At 43.0% G+C, this 15,866-nt stretch overlaps 1 protein-coding gene across 1 annotated transcript in view; it reads right to left on the reverse strand.

Annotated features, from left to right (window-relative positions):
- Window positions 1-15,866, reverse strand: part of togaram1 (TOG array regulator of axonemal microtubules 1) — a 109,329-nt gene that overhangs the window by 45,076 nt on the left and 48,387 nt on the right. The window contains exons 5-7 of the mRNA XM_033027355.1: window positions 14,382-14,662; window positions 5,241-5,464; window positions 280-377 (exon numbers count right to left, since the gene is read on the reverse strand). Of these exons, the coding sequence (XP_032883246.1) occupies window positions 280-377; window positions 5,241-5,464; window positions 14,382-14,662 (603 nt within the window). The remainder of the gene's footprint in view (window positions 1-279; window positions 378-5,240; window positions 5,465-14,381; window positions 14,663-15,866) is intronic.

Genomic DNA, 15,866 nt, shown 5'->3' on the forward strand with positions numbered 1-15,866 from the left:
CAATTTTATAGGGAGAACTCAAGCATAAAATTCAGCAAGTTGCAACAAGAGTAGTTTATCTGATCCTTAATTAGCTTAGATTAAATACAGAGCTTAGGTTTCTAAGAAATGTGTACGTGGACAAATGAATATATAAAATGTGAGCTTTCTGATCATTTGCAGTATTTCTTGAAGTGAATGAAGTGGTACAGTAATTAAATCATTAAACATTTATTTGTAAAAGCACTTTTGGCTTGCTTTACAATTTTGAAAGCAGAAAATAAATTTAGGTAGCAGTACCTGAGTTGGAGTTGTATTCCACTGGAGGCAGCTTGGACTTTCCTGATGGCATGCGACCATGGCATGCTTTAGATCCTATCTGAACACAACCATCAGACCTACAGAAATTGCAATAAACCTCAAATCAAAAAGTTTGAAAAATCATTGAAATGTTTTAAGATATATTTTCAAGGAAGCATTCAGTCAAATGTAGTGGTTAAAGTAACTGGTGTTAGCTTAAAACGATTTAAGTATTTCTTTAAATGATTATCACATACCACTATGTTTCCACAATCAAGGTCACTGAAGATCAATTAACACAGGTGCAGGATATTGATGTAGAAACGTATCTGTCCATGTTTAAATCAAGACTTTACAATCAATGTCTGCTGCTGAGGCATTTTAGTAAAACCGAAAACCGCCATCGGTATGAAAAGCTTTTGGTGATCTAACTGTCAATATATATATCTTTAATATGTATCTTTAAACATATTGCTGATGCTATGACATACAGTAGACTGATAGGGTATGAATTAGTCCAGTTACATTTATTTTCTGGACAGGACATATCCGGGCAATGTTTCCTATTGTCTGGTAGATGCCAGTATTGTGGTTATGCTGAATACTGGAGGTGCAATAAGTTTTGGAAGATATCTTAACTATAGCCTTTGATATATCGTAATCTCTTGAATTCTTGAAATCAACTAATATTTCAGCCTCTTCGCCACATATGTGCCAGGTTCCACCGCTTTTAAGGATATGAATGTTCTTGGAGCCCCTCCTTCTTTGACTTAGTAACCAACCAGTATTTATGAATAAGGCAGGATTCCAGAACATTGAACTGGTTGTTTGGTTGTGGGATTTCTTCGTTTTGTTCTATGGCAGCATTTCTTTTTTAAAGAGTGGTTAACACTGCACCTGCATGGCATTCATCAAGTTTGATGATAATGGTAGAGTGCGGAATATATTGAACCACAAGATTACGGTGGAATAATCTGTTGGAGGGAATCAGCGGGTGAAGCAGCACCTGTGGGTGGAACAAAACGGTTGACGTTTTGGGTCGAAACACTCTGTCAGTCATGTTACAGGCTTTTGACGTAAAATATTAACCATTCCTTTCCATTCACAGATTCTGCTCAACCACTGATTTCCTCCAGCAGATTGTTTGTTGCTTTAGATTCTACTCTCTTTAGTTTCTGAGCTGTTAGATTAGCTCTGTATCTGTCTAATGTCACAGCAGACACATACAAACCAAGGAGAGTGACCTCAATTTGAAAACAGAACAAGGAATTTCCAAAGACGAAAATGTTAAGTTCATCCATGCAGAATAGTTATTAATTCTTGGACTAACAAATGTAAGGAGATACAATAACATAGCTTTTTATGTTGAGAAGTTGCACTTCAGAATTATATATCAAAAACTGGCCCGCTTTGCCACACGACATTATCATTTCTACAGCTGTGAAATTAGATTTTGGAACTAATCTTCTTTGCAAAGTAATTGCTTTTCCGAAATTGCTCCAAAATATATGGTGAATGCTAGTTAATCAAAAAAGTTAGACCAGGTAGATAGCATTTGTCCAGGAGAATTTAGAACGTGTAAAGTAGAAGATTTTAGAAACATAGAAAATAGATGCATTCGGCCCTTCGAGTCAGCACTGCCATTCAATATGATCATGACTGATCATCCAGAATCCGTACCCGGTTCCTGCTTTCTCCCTGTATCCCTTGACTCCGTTAACCCTAAGAGCTAAATCTAACTCTATCTTGAATACATCCAGTGAATTGGCCTCCATTGCCTTCTGTGGCAGAGAATTCCACAGATTCACAACTCTCTGGGTGAAAAGGTTTTCCTCATCTCAGTCCTAAATGGCCTACTCCTTCTTCTTAAACTGGAACCCCTGGATCTGGACTCCCCCAACTTTTCCTCCATCTAACCTATCCAATCCCTTAAGAATGTTATATGTTTCTATAAGATCCCCTCTCAACCTTCTAAATTCCAGTGAATATAAGCCCAGTCGGTATATGTCAGTCCTGCCATCCTGGGAATTAACCTGTTGAACCTACGCTGCACTCCCTCAATAGCAAGAATGTCCTTCCTCCAATTAGGAGACCAAAACTGCATGCAATACTCCAGGTGCAGTCTCACCACGGCCCTATACAACTGCAGTAGGACCTCCTTGCTCCTATACTCAAATCTTCTTGCTATGAAGGCCAACAGACCATGAGCTTACTTCACTGTCCGCTGTACCTGCATGCTTACTTTCAGTGACTCATGTACAATCACATCCAGATACTAGAATAGGAAGATTAAGTGAGAAGCATTTAAAAATTACTAGACCAAGTGCAGACCCATTGGGTCTGTTCCCCCAACGCGCGGTTACGGGGGGGGGGGGGGGGGGGGGGGGAGGGCGGCATGCGCCATCACACACACTTACTACCCCCCCCCCACTCAACGCTAATTACCCCCCTTGATATTATATTCATATTATTAATTTGCTCCTTTTACCCCATAGCTGCCCTATCCACTGACGCATAGCCCCCAACTCGCAGGCGTGTCTACATGGGGGGGGGGGGGTAGAGAGTGAGGGCAGAGAAAGAATGGGGAGAGACAGCGAGAGAGGGACATAGACAGAAGGGCAACAGACAGAGGGAGAGGGGGGTGGAGGGGAGGAGGGCTGGGTGAGGTTGGGGGAGGAGGGGAGAGAAAGAGATGGGAGGAGAGAGGGAGGGGAGGAGAGAGAGGAAGAGAGGTGGGCTGAGAGGGGGGAAGGGGGTGAGGGCAGGAGGGGTGGGGGAGAGGAAGAGGGATAGAGAGGAAGGGGGAGAGAGAGAGAGAGAGGGTGAGAGAGCAGAGGGGGGGAGAGAGAGAGAGGGGGGATAGAGAGAGAGGGGGAGAGAGAGAGGGGGAGGGGGGAGAGAGAGGGGGGGAGAGAGAGGGGAGAGAGAGAGGGGGGAGAGAGGGAGTATAGAGAGAGGGGGAGAGAGAGGGGGAGAGAGAGAGAGAGAGAGGGGGAGAGAGAGGGGGAGAGAGGGGGGGAGAGAGGGGGAGAGAGAGGGGGAGAGAGAGAGGGGGGGGCGAGAGAGAGGGGGGGGAGAGAGAGGGGGGAGAGAGAGGGGGGAGAGAGAGGGGGGAGAGAGAGGGGGGGAGAGAGAGGGGGGGAGAGAGGGGGGGAGAGAGAGAGAGGGGAGACAGAGAGGGGGAGACAGAGAGGGGGAGACAGAGAGGGGGAGACAGAGAGGGGGAGACAGAGAGGAGGGGAGAGAGAGAGAGAGGGGGGAGAGAGAGGGGGGAGAGAGAGGGGGGGAGAGAGGGAGAGGAGGGAGAGAGGGGAGAGAAAGAGAGGGAGAGAGAGAGAAGGGGGGCAGGGCGGCAGCTCGCGGGCGGGCAGGGGAGGGGCATGGCTTCACAAGCTGCATGGGCAGCGAGGAGAAACATCTTCAGCGCGTGAGCGCAGCTGACCTCGCGATCTGCTGAACAAAGATCCTATAGCTGCATTATCTTTGCTGCAGAACTTTCTCGTTCTTGCTGCGCCTTTTGAAGAACGGGGTGTGGGTGGGCTAACGGACCTCGTGGAAAACTGCGCATGCGCATTGACAACAGCTGCATTAATCCAGAGCGGCGGGGCCACGAGCGAACTGGGCCACGAGGAAAGGCATTGTGAGGTCAGCAGCTGGGCAGCCTTTATATTTTTTAAAAATGTTAGTTTGATGATAGATTTTAGTAAATATCTCGGGAAATAATTGACCAAATTTATAGAGGAGTGGATTTTTGAAATCATAAGGAAATTTTCTACCAGAAGATGTAAACATTTCACTGTTATTGTCACGTCAGCAGCTGGGCAGCGGTCAGATTTAAAAAAAGGTCAGATTGATCAACAATGTTAATAAAAAAAGTCAGGAAAATAATGTACCAAATGTACAGAGGAGTGGATTTCTAGAATCATAAGGGAAATCTCTACTGAAATATGTGAACATTTCCCCGTTTTGTGGTCTGGTTTTCGAGGAGATACGTTTCAAAGGCAAAATCACACACACACGCACACACACAGTTTTAAAAGTATACTAGACCAAGTGCAGACCCGTTGGGTCTGTTCCCGCAACGTGCGATTGCAAGGGGGGGGTCGGCGTGACGTCATCGCGCAATCCCATGCGCTAAGCGTACGCCGTCAAGACGCTGCGTATGACGCCAAGAGTGGAGGAGAGCCGGGCGGCAGCAGCGAAAATCGCTAGCGAAATGTGAAAAATGTCGACGTTTTTGGAGGAGAGCCGGGCGGCAGCAGCCGTTATATTGGCTGGCCAGCAGGAGGTGAAAAAATGAGCGAGTGGGGGGGGGGAACGGATTTTATTAAAAATGTGTACATAAAAATGACGAAATTTAATGAGTGGATTTGCGAATGTAAAAGTGAAATGGCTAGCGAAATGGAAAAAATCTTGGCGTTTTTGCGTGTGGTTTTGGCAGACCAAGGAATCAAAGGCCAAAAATCTAATCTAAAAATCTAATCTGACATACACCCACACACACACAGAGTTTTAAAAGTATGTAGATAGATTTTTATACTTCAACATTAAGAATGAAATTATTTTCAAGCATGGCGAGTTCTGCTCATGTAATATTTAATTTTTTGGGGGGGGGATTATTGTGCACAAACTATAAACCTTGGGGGGAAAAACATGCAGTGAGGGCTTTCTGGATCTGTCAGTTGTCCATGTTGTATCAGCCACATTACCAATTCTTCAGCCATATCCATGAAGAGCAGAAATAATGAAGGAATGTAGACAATGTATGGTTTGAGTGGAAAGAAAATGTAATATATAACAAGATAAAGGATGATTTATTACATATTAATAATGCAATGTTTCACTAATATTCTTTGTGAAATCTAACAATATGTTATCTTTGAAACATGGGTAGATTTGACTATTATTTAAATGCAGATAAAACTCAGTAATATTGAATAACTCCATTTTTTTATACTTACATCATTTTCTTGCTACAAGGCAAAGGGGAAATCAAAGAATCCTGGCTGCAAATGTCACTTTCACTGTATGTGCTTGTATAAGGTGATGATGTACGCGATGTGGAATCTAAACCAAGTTCCAGTTTAAGGGCGGAATCTGGACTCTCAATATCAGATGCACCATTGCTCAATTTAGCTCTTTTCTTTGCAGCACTGTTTCTTAGTGACCTGAGGGCACTCATCATCTGTAAAAAATACTGATATGTCAATGATCTGCAAAGTGAAGAAAGCAATTGTCAATAGCATCATCATCAGCACTTACCAACAACATTTGCCAATGTTTGGTTTAATTTTTGCCAGTATTAATCAGATCCAGATCTCAACCCAGCTTTGGTCTGCAGATCATTAAAGGAATTGGGGTATTGGAGTAACCAAAGCAAGCTGATGCTGTGAAATTTACAGCTGGTGTAGTCACTGTATGATAGTTATGGAGGAAGTTAAAATTTGGGGTAGTTAACAGGATGTGTCAAGCAGGCCACTGTCCATGAAAATATTGAGCTTACTGTTAAAAGAAACAGTCCAAATCAGTGCTGTAACAGATATGATGCTATTGTGGCAGCACCCGGAGGTAGGCCACGGGCAGAGCGAACCATCGGCTCTGGAGGGAGGAGTTAGGTGTCTGGGTGTGGGAGCTGGAGGTGACGGGGTTGATCCTTTGGGGTTTTTAAGGTTGGGCAACGCCCGTGCCTGTTGTTGGAGTACGGAGCAGCATTGTAATAGTAATAAATATTTTCGTTCACACAACTTTGTGTTCCGACTAATTCTTGGCTGGGCTCCTACGAGTCCCCGCTATACTAGAACATTTAAATGGATTGGTATTTATAGTGATCTACTGATGGCCACAGATTACCCACCAACAGGGGAATCACCAATGGTTAGGTTCACATCAGTATATTAATGATCTGCTAATCCTTCTACACCAATCTGTTTGATAGAAAGACACCGACAGAACAACCTCTCAGAAATATTTGTCTTCTATCCCAAATGTTTTAAACAACAGTAAGCAGGAGCGTCAGGACCAGCCACTATCGCTGGAGGAGCCAACAGGCTTCATCTGTTCCTCTGACAAAGAAAACGATGGAAGTGATGGAATACTGTCCGAGGTGTACTCGGTTCTGTGGGTCTGGTTGGGCCCAGATCTGCTGGAAGTGTACAATACTATGTTTCGAGTTGGCAGCATGTCAGAATCCATGAGGAAATGGATCATCACTTTCATCTCCAGGCAGAAGGGGGCGAAGAATATCAAGAATCAGAGACACGACTCACAGTTGAATATATATTACAAGACCCTATCCAAAGTCATTGCTAACTGGGTCAAGTCTGCACTGGGACAGAGGTTCCACCACGATCGAACCTGTGCTGTACTGGCACGACACCCATATAAAAAGCGGACCTTACCAGTGATATCCAAATCCTAAAATATTGAATTTAAAAAATGTCACATATAATTACATTCAAGCCTTAGAAAGAGATGAACAGATTCCCCAGATGGACTTCCTTAAAAAGATGGTACAAACTCACACCGCACCAATAAATGCTCAATGCTAAGTTAACACTCATGAAATGGGTTGCTAAAATACAGAAGACTTCTTATCAGCAGTAATTTTGCATTCAATTCTATTTATTCATCTAAGATTACAAAGCAATTTTTGAGAAAAGGCACATATTTAGCTGGAGGACCACATGAATCTGCCAAGATGTATCCTCATTTGCACCGTCAGGTATAGGATTTGTAGCTAAATGTTGACATCTTAAACTTGCTACCCAAGCTTTATCAGTGACTCCAAAGCTACATGCGAGTGGACAGGTAATTGGCAGGTAATTGGTCACTACAGGTACGGGGGGAGGGGGGGGGGGGGGTGTTCAGTTGTAGGCAGATGGTTGGACAAAGGCCAGGGATGAAAAGATAGAAGATTTGCTTCAAAAGGAGTGGAGTTGCCAAATGTGAAGCACGAGGAAGGAATGTAGGTGGAAGGGGGAGTGGAAAAACAGGTGCAAATCCAGTGGGGCACAGGGGAAGCAGGAAGGGGGGAGGGGGGTTAAGAAGGGGATGTTTTGTCGTTATCCAAAATTGGAGAATTCAATGTTCATCCTGTTGGAATGTAAGCTCTTCAAGCAGAATATGCTGTTCCTCCAGTTTGTGTGTGGCCTCACTCTGGCAATGGAGGAGGCCCAGGACAGAAGGGTCAGTATGGGAATAGGAAGGGAAGTTAAAATGGTTAGCAACTGGGATATCCAGTAGGCCATGGTAAACAAAGCACAAGTGTTCAGAGAAACAGTCTCCGAGTCAACGCCTTATTTCGATGATGTACAGGTTGGAAGAGGAGCATGTGAACCTCTGTCTCACCTGGAAGGACAAGGACATCTACCCACTTAATTTTTCACTCACCACAAATGCTGCTTGATATGTTGGATACTCCAAACATTCCTTTTTGTTTTATATTTCTAGCATCTGCTATACTCTGCCTCTCAGTTACAGCATTATTTTTTCCCTTTGTCAACTCATTTATCTAAATCTATTCATACTCCTTCAGAGAGATTATCATTGAATAACAATCATTCATCACCCTGTCTTAGCATTTGTGACACATGAACAATCTTGGTCTCCAATCTGTCATTCTTTGTTTGCTTATCCACTTGTTTACTTATTGTTTTAGATGAACGTTAAATCTATTTATTTCTCCACAGATGCTGCCTGATATGCTGAATACCTCCAATATTTTCTACTTTTATTTCAATTAAAGAATCTCCAGTTTATTTGCTCACTGAAAGAAAGTTACATTCTTTTCAATATTTGTGCTTGGTGAATATATATATATTTTTAATGATTTTTAAACATTGAATTTTCTTTCAGGTGATTTAGAAACAAATTTGGTCCCAGTAAGCTCCAATAAACAACAGTTTTTTTTTTTTTAAAGAATGGTTTTATTTTCTGAGAGATCAATGCTGCCCAATAAAAGACTCTCCAGTTTTCCTTCAAAATAATTTCACAGAATCATAGAAATAAGACCATAATACATCAGAGCAGAATTAAGCCATTCGGCCCATCAAATCTGCTCCATCATTCGTTCATGGCTGATCTGTTTCCTTCTCAAATCCATTCTCTAGACTACTACCCTACCAGTCTCAGTTTTAAAAATACCCAGTGACTTGGCCTCCACTCCCATCTGGCAATTAATTCCACAGATTCACCGCCGTCTGGCTAAATAAATTCCTTCTAACCTCCATTCTAATGGTGTGTCCTTTAATTCTGAGGCTGTGCCCTCTAGTCCTATATTCTCCCACAAGTGGAAACATCCTCTCCACATTCACTCTATCTAGGCCTTTCATTATTCAGTTGGTTTCAATGAGATCCCTGTAGATCAAACAGTATTGCTGATTTGATCCGTCTGGTTTTGCTGCTGATGCCCCGATCCATAATCCATGTCAGGTTTCCCACACCACCTCGTGCATACGGGCAGCCATGTTGTTTTTTAGTTTTAACTTACGATTCGGAGCCTATAGTACTCATCTCGATGGTCTCTGTATGTATACAAATTAAAGTAATTGTTATGATATATAATGACTCTGTATCATAAGTACTTTGCACATGGTGTCAGAAGTGGGATTTCAGCTTCACTCTGACTGTTATTTACAAGGCTTTTCATGGTCTCAGACATGGCTGAAGGTTTCAGAAAACCTGACCCACTTGTTTTCGATAGCAGAAACGGACAGCGGTGGCGTACCTTTGAGCGACAGTATGATTTGTTCATTGCTGCAACTTCTCATGACAAGCCTGCAGTGGTCCATGCAAGTATGCTCCTTCTACTCGCAGGAGATGAAACTTTCGAACGAGCACAACAGTTTGTGTATGCTGGGGAAATAACTCATCAACCTGTCGATGGTGGAGCGCCGATCGTGACCCCGGCTGAGTTGCCGGACGTCCCGGAGTGTCTCAAGAGAAGGTTTCGACAGTAATGTGACCCTCAAGCTAATCTACTCATCGAACGTGTGAAATTTTTCTCAAGATACCAGAATGAGAACAAAACTATTGAATCTTTTGTTTGTGCTATCAAGAAGGCTGCAGGAACTTGCAGATTTGGCGATCTCAAAGACGAATTTATTAGAGACCGGTTGGTATGTGGTCTTTTAAATGACAAGCCGAGAAGGAAGCTTATCCACAATCCTGCAATAACTCTGGATTGAGCTATCGCAGTCTGTGAGACTTATGAGCTGCCGATTTGTAACGCTCAAATGCTCACTTAGGCACAACATTCTGGGAGTTGGTTGTATACATTCCAGTGTAGGTGTTGACAGCGTTCTAGCTCCGTTTCCAAGGCAACGAAGGCAGCAGCAGATGGCACTCCAAGAACAGCTTGGGAACATTCACTTCTTATCTCCCAGTCAACCCAAGCAAGAATTAACAAGGCAGAGACAGGTTAATTATCCTGCAGCTCGTTTTATTCAAGAATGTAACAACTGTGGTGAGGGGCACTTGGCTAAGAGAGAGATGTGCCCCGCCTTTGGTCACATTTGCCATGGGTGTAAAAGGCGAAACCATTTCTGGAGATGTTGCAGATCCCAACCTAACTGAGGGCAGACAAAGCAGCCAATAAATTTGCTGCAGGCTGAGCCACTGTCGATTTGTCCGATAGCAGCATGACGAGAGGCCAAAGGTCGATGGAATCGTTCTGCAAGTACATTCTATTATCACACAAAATGTACAAAATAGTGAGCCAATGGCCACCGTAACAGTGAACAATAAAGTAATCGAGATGAAAATCGACACTGGCGCGAAATGCAATGTTCTGTCTTGGGAACAGTTCAATCATCTGAGGAACGCAGAGCAATTAAAACCCACCAATGTTACTCTTCTCGCATATGGGGGAAGTGAGGTCAATACGGTCGGTATTGTGAAGCTGCAGTGCCACCTAGGGGATTAACCATACAGGGTGCGATTCTATATCGTTGACCGCAATGTTATTCCACTTTTAGGCTATGATGCCTGCAAATATTTGTGACTGGTTACCTTTAGCAAGGCTGTGCATCAACTAACTCCAGTTCCGGATTCCACACAGCCTATTCTCATGGATTACCACAATCTTTTCACTGAAGAAATTGGCAAGCTACCAATAACTTACTCTATGTCTTTAGACCTGGAGGTGCGTCCTGTGGTTCGTCTTGCTCAGCGTGTACCTATTGCCATGTCAAAGCCGAACTGGACAGGGTGGTGGCATTGGGAGTTATCAAGCCTGTGTCAGAACCCACGGACTGGGTGTCCTCGATGGTGGCTGCTACAAACAAGAATAAACAGGAGATTCGTATATGTAATAATCTGAGGGACCTAAATATCACACTCAAAAGGCCCCATCATCCCATGCGTACCGTGGAGGAGGTAGCTGCCCACTTGGGTAAGCCAACGGTATTCTCTGCATTAGACGCCAAGAGCTCCTTCTGGCAGATTCCTCTGGATGATGCATCATCTATGTGTACCACCTTCAGCACTGCTTTCGGCCGCTACAGATTTTTGCGCATGCCGTTTGGCATCAGTTCAGCCAGTGAGGTGTTTCAGTGCTCCATGGAGCAACTGTTTGACGGATATCCTTGTGCTATCATCGTGGACGATATCATTATTAGTGGCAAAGACATGGAACAACATGATGCCAACTTGAAGAAGGTACTCGAGCGTGCCAGGGAAATAAACTTAAATCTCCAAAAATGTTGGTTCCGTGTTAACCAGGTGAGCTACGTGGGGCTTATATTCACTGCTGATGGTCTCAAGGCAGATCCTTCCAAGACTGTGGCTGTTAGCGAAATGTCCACGTCCACTGATGTTGCACACCTGCAGATATTTCTGGGCATGGTTAATTACCTCGGAAAATTTGTTCCCAACTTCGCCGAGATCTCGGCTCCCTCGAGACAATTTACTCACAAGGACACTGCATGGACATGGACATGGCAAGATCTGCATCTAGACATAATCCCCGTATCTAGTCACAGGCTTGCTGACCCGTCCTACACGCGTACGGTACAGGCTTTCAGCCGTGCCCCTCATAGGAGATGTCACCACAGGTATGGCCTCCATCGGGAGTTTCTTAGCAGGCGACAACTCAACCAGCACAGGTTTCGCAGAGGATTTGTCGACAGGCTTCGCAGGGGTCTTCGCTCCTTTTGCAGGTACAGAAACAAAGTTCTGATCGCAAAACAGCTCACGGTCTGCTGTCACATGTCCCTCATTCAGATAGTAGTTTCCATCCTCAGTCCATAACACATCATCTGCATCATCATACTGAACCTGCCTCAATGGCACCAGCTCATTTACTGGCAGAATATGTCGGCGGTTTAGTCTGTATAGACCTCCGTCAGATTATATCAAATAAGACCTTGGTTCCGGACACACCTCCTTGGCTGTGCCCATACGGTCATACCCCTTCTGGGTTTGGAGACGGACCACCTGGCCCTCCGACAATGGTTGTAGAGGACAACTAGAACGGTCGTAGTATGCCTTCTGTGTCAGTTTTTTACGCTGCAGACGCACCCGAACTACCTCAGGCTCGCAGACTTGTGGCCGGAGCAGCTGCTTTGAGGCTGGAAGAGTAGCCCTGGTCTGTTTGGACACGAGTCGTTGAGCCAGCGACGTTACTTATATTACTTGCAGTATATCCTCCATTGCTTTAATGTAGATGATAGTTAATTTTTACAGCTTTATATACATAATTACTCCTGCATGCTTTATGTTTGCCCTTTGGGCAAAAGCCCAAGAAGGGGGATGTAGATCAAACAGTATTGCTGATTTGATCCGTGTCTTGTTTTGCTGCTGATGACCTGATCCATAAACCATGTCAGGTTTCCCACATCACCGCCACCTCGTGCATGCGGGCAGCCATGTTGTTTTTTAGTTTTAACTTACGATTCGGAGCCTACAGTACTCATCCCGATGGTCTCTGTATGTATACAAATTAAAGTACTTGTTATGATATATAATAACTCTGTATCATAAGTACTTTGCACAATCCCCATTTCATCCTTCTAAACTCAAGCTAGTACTGGCTTCAAACTCTCCTCATTCATTAACCCAATCATTCCCAGAATCATTCTTATGAACTTCCTCTGGTCCCTCTCCAATGCCAGCACATCTTACCCGATATAGGGCATAAAACTGCACACAATATTTTAAATGTGGCCTGACCAGTGCCTTATAAAACCTCTGTATTATATCCTTGCTTTTATATTCTCGTCCTCTCGCAATGAATGTCACAATTGCATTTGCCTTCCTTACTACCGACTCAACCTGCAAATTAACCTTTTGGGAATACTGCAACAGCACTCCCAACTACCTTTGCATGTCCAATTTCTAAATCTTCTTCCCATTTAGTAAATAAAAATAGTCTATGCCTTTATTCCTTCTACCAAAGTGCAAAATGTACACTTTGCTGCACGTTATTCCATCACAGAAAGCAACTATTGAGCTCATCATGTCAATGCAGACAACAAACAACTATTCGTTAATCATACTTTTTAGTTCTTAATTCATTAAATGCTCATTCATGTATTTTTGTTTTAAATTGACAATTTATGTCTCGAATGCCCTCTCATTCTGTGAGCTCCATGTGCTTACCATTCTTACATAAAAATGTATCGCTCCAACTCCTCTTTAATCCTCTATCAATTGGTTTACGTTTATGGCTTCCAGTTTTTGTCCCATTCTGGAACTTGTTTATTATTTTTTGCTCAATGCTTTAAACACATCAGACTGAAAGCTTCCCTTTGCCTGCTCTATTTCATAGAAAACAACCTTAATCCAAGTAAACCTTCTCTGATGCCTCCATATCCTCCCTGTAACTCTCTTTAGCTGAGCCCTAGTCATTCATACAGTTCTTGATGACCACAATTTCCACTAAAAGACAGATGGAGTTCAGTTTACCTATCTTACTAAAAGTCTGATCTTGACCACTCCTGTTGTTCTGTATATTGATTTAGAAAATTGATTTAGACATCTTTCTCAGTCCCCCTCCGCTCATCAGGTACCGAGGATTTTTCCCATCAACGAAAAAAAAAAGAGTTATTAGTGTTTAAAAAATGTTGAGATTCTCTCTCCTGTCAATCACGCCATGAAGGCCACACCCCTTCTGATGTGAGGGGGGGGGGAGGGACTATAAAACCCAGAAGAGTGAGAAAAGCTCAGTCTCTGCAAGATGTGGGAGGGAGAGGTCACGACTCGCTGTCTTTAGTGGCCTTGCACCCTGCTTGAAATGGTATGAAACTGCACTTGAATTTGGTGCCCTTGCACCCTGCTTGAAATGGAATTTCAAGGAATAGCCGTGAGTCAACTGCCAGCCCACCAGCCGTGAGTGAGGTAGCTGCCAGAACAACAGGCTTGAGTGACTGAGCTGCCAGCCCAAGAATTAATTTGGCCCACAATGTCCATACTAGCCTTCTGGAAACCAGTCCCTTCAGCGCACAACACCCATACTAGCGCTCCCCCCACTGGCCACCAATATTGGAAGGAATTGGTGGAGAGGTGGAATATTGTGTTGGGGGACCAGCCCTCCTGTGTGATGCTGGGACCCAACAGGTCCTACTTAGTCTAGTATCGTATCTAAAAAATGTCAACTCTAATAAGCGCAGCATTGCATAAATACAATACTGAATTGCCACCATAGATTTTGAAATCAAATGCCTGGATTTGACTACGAACTTTAAACATTCTAACTCAGTAGCATTAATGTAACACAGAGCCACTGTTGACAATTCTAACAGCAGTTGGTTCAAGCCCTGAACCAATGTGAAATCCAAATCTAACGCCACCCTTCTATACTCCTTACAGTATATGGCATATAGATGGCAGGACTGTTTGCCAATTCTAACATAGGTGTTTATTAAAAATGCAAGGTTTCTCAAAGACAATGGTTAATATGCCCAGGGTTCCTGCATCAACTCATACCAAGATTAAAATAGTTATCTGGGGTAGAGTTGCTCTCATATTTACCAATGTAACAGCTGCTGAACCCCCAAAGAATCCCTCGCCAAATGTTTCAAGTAATCATTTCTATGCTTCATGTTTACCATTGAAAGCTATAATCTGTGTCTTTTGAAATATTTTTCATGCAAGCATGCACTAACCTCTTCGAGATCTGTTTCATCTTCATTGTTATCCAACAAGGAAAGATTCAGTTCCAGATTTTTATCAATGCTTTTTTCTTCTTCCCATGTCTCCTCAGAATCTGGTCCATGTGTTTCTTTCTTATTATCAAAATCAAGTACTTCTGTTTCAACCATTGGACTCGTACCTCTTGGAATGGGAGGAACAGGCTTTGACGTGTTAAGATCTCTCCGAGATGATGGTGACCGCACCAGTGCAGGTTTGAGTGATATAGGAGAACGATTGTCTTGCGAGCTGTCTCCTGGTAAATCAGACAATTAAATAATGTACATATCCTTTGCTAGATGACAAACACTTACTTAAAAAATATATTAAACTAAAACATTCCTATATCTTGTAAGTAAACTAAAGGTAATGCAAGCTGAAACATTTTGGAGGCTGTAACTATTTATACTGTTTGCAACTCACTAATGCAGAGGATTTCCAAAATGAATTTTAGTTTTCAGTAATCAGGGATACATTCTTTTCAGATTCTTCATATGCAAGGGCCAGACATTGTGAGGGCAAACAACCTGACATTGATGCTTGTAATTTACCTGGTCCAGGTATGAAAGACCAATCTTTTTGGCTCAAATCAACTTGCAGTATGATCTCAATGCCAATGTTCCTTCACTGATACTCCCTTAACTATCATTGGCAACTGCCAAAGCCCCGCTCCACCATTACTGAAATTATTATTGAGGATGCATTTGAAGTATTGTGTCCAGTTTTGATCATCCTGCTACAAGAAAGATTACAATAAACTTGAAAGGTTGCAGAGAAGATTTGAGGATCATGTCAGGACTCGTGGGCTTGAGCGATAGGGAGAGATTGAGCAGGCTCCGAGTTTATTCCGTGGAGTGCAGAGGCCGAGGGATGGTCTCACGGAGGTGTATAAAATCATGAGGGGAATGCACAAAGTATTTTTCCCAGGGTTGGGGAATCAAGAACTAGAGGACATAGGTTTAACGTGAGAGAGGAAAGACGTAGTAGGGATCTGTAGCGTAACTTTTTTATTTACAGAGGGTGGTGGGTATATGGAATAAGATGTCAAAGGAAGATTTAAGGCAGATACAATAACAACATTTTAAAGACGTTATTTCGACAGGGACATGCATTAGGGAGGTCTGCAACCTGCACACCCTCACTAAATGTTAAACAGAAGAAAATTATTTATATTGCTTGATAAGTCGACAATTGGAGAACTCAAATTTAAGGTGAATTTGGGGATTAAAAAAAAGTTAAAAATTTGGGGGGGTTAAATAAATGGCTCTTTACTGGGAGGGATATCGGAGGTGATTTTTATAACTTAAAAAAAAAATTTGAGGCCAGAAGTAAAATAAGTGTTACAACTGACCACAAATTGAACCCAATACTTATTTAAAACACTTTATTTGTACAGCCCCTTTTGTGGCCTTCCCAAAGTGCATTATAGCTAATTATTAATTTTTAAAGTCCGGCATTGT

The sequence above is a fragment of the Amblyraja radiata genome, chromosome 9 (assembly GCF_010909765.2).
Source record: "Amblyraja radiata isolate CabotCenter1 chromosome 9, sAmbRad1.1.pri, whole genome shotgun sequence".
In the NCBI taxonomy this organism is placed as follows: domain Eukaryota; kingdom Metazoa; phylum Chordata; class Chondrichthyes; order Rajiformes; family Rajidae; genus Amblyraja; species Amblyraja radiata.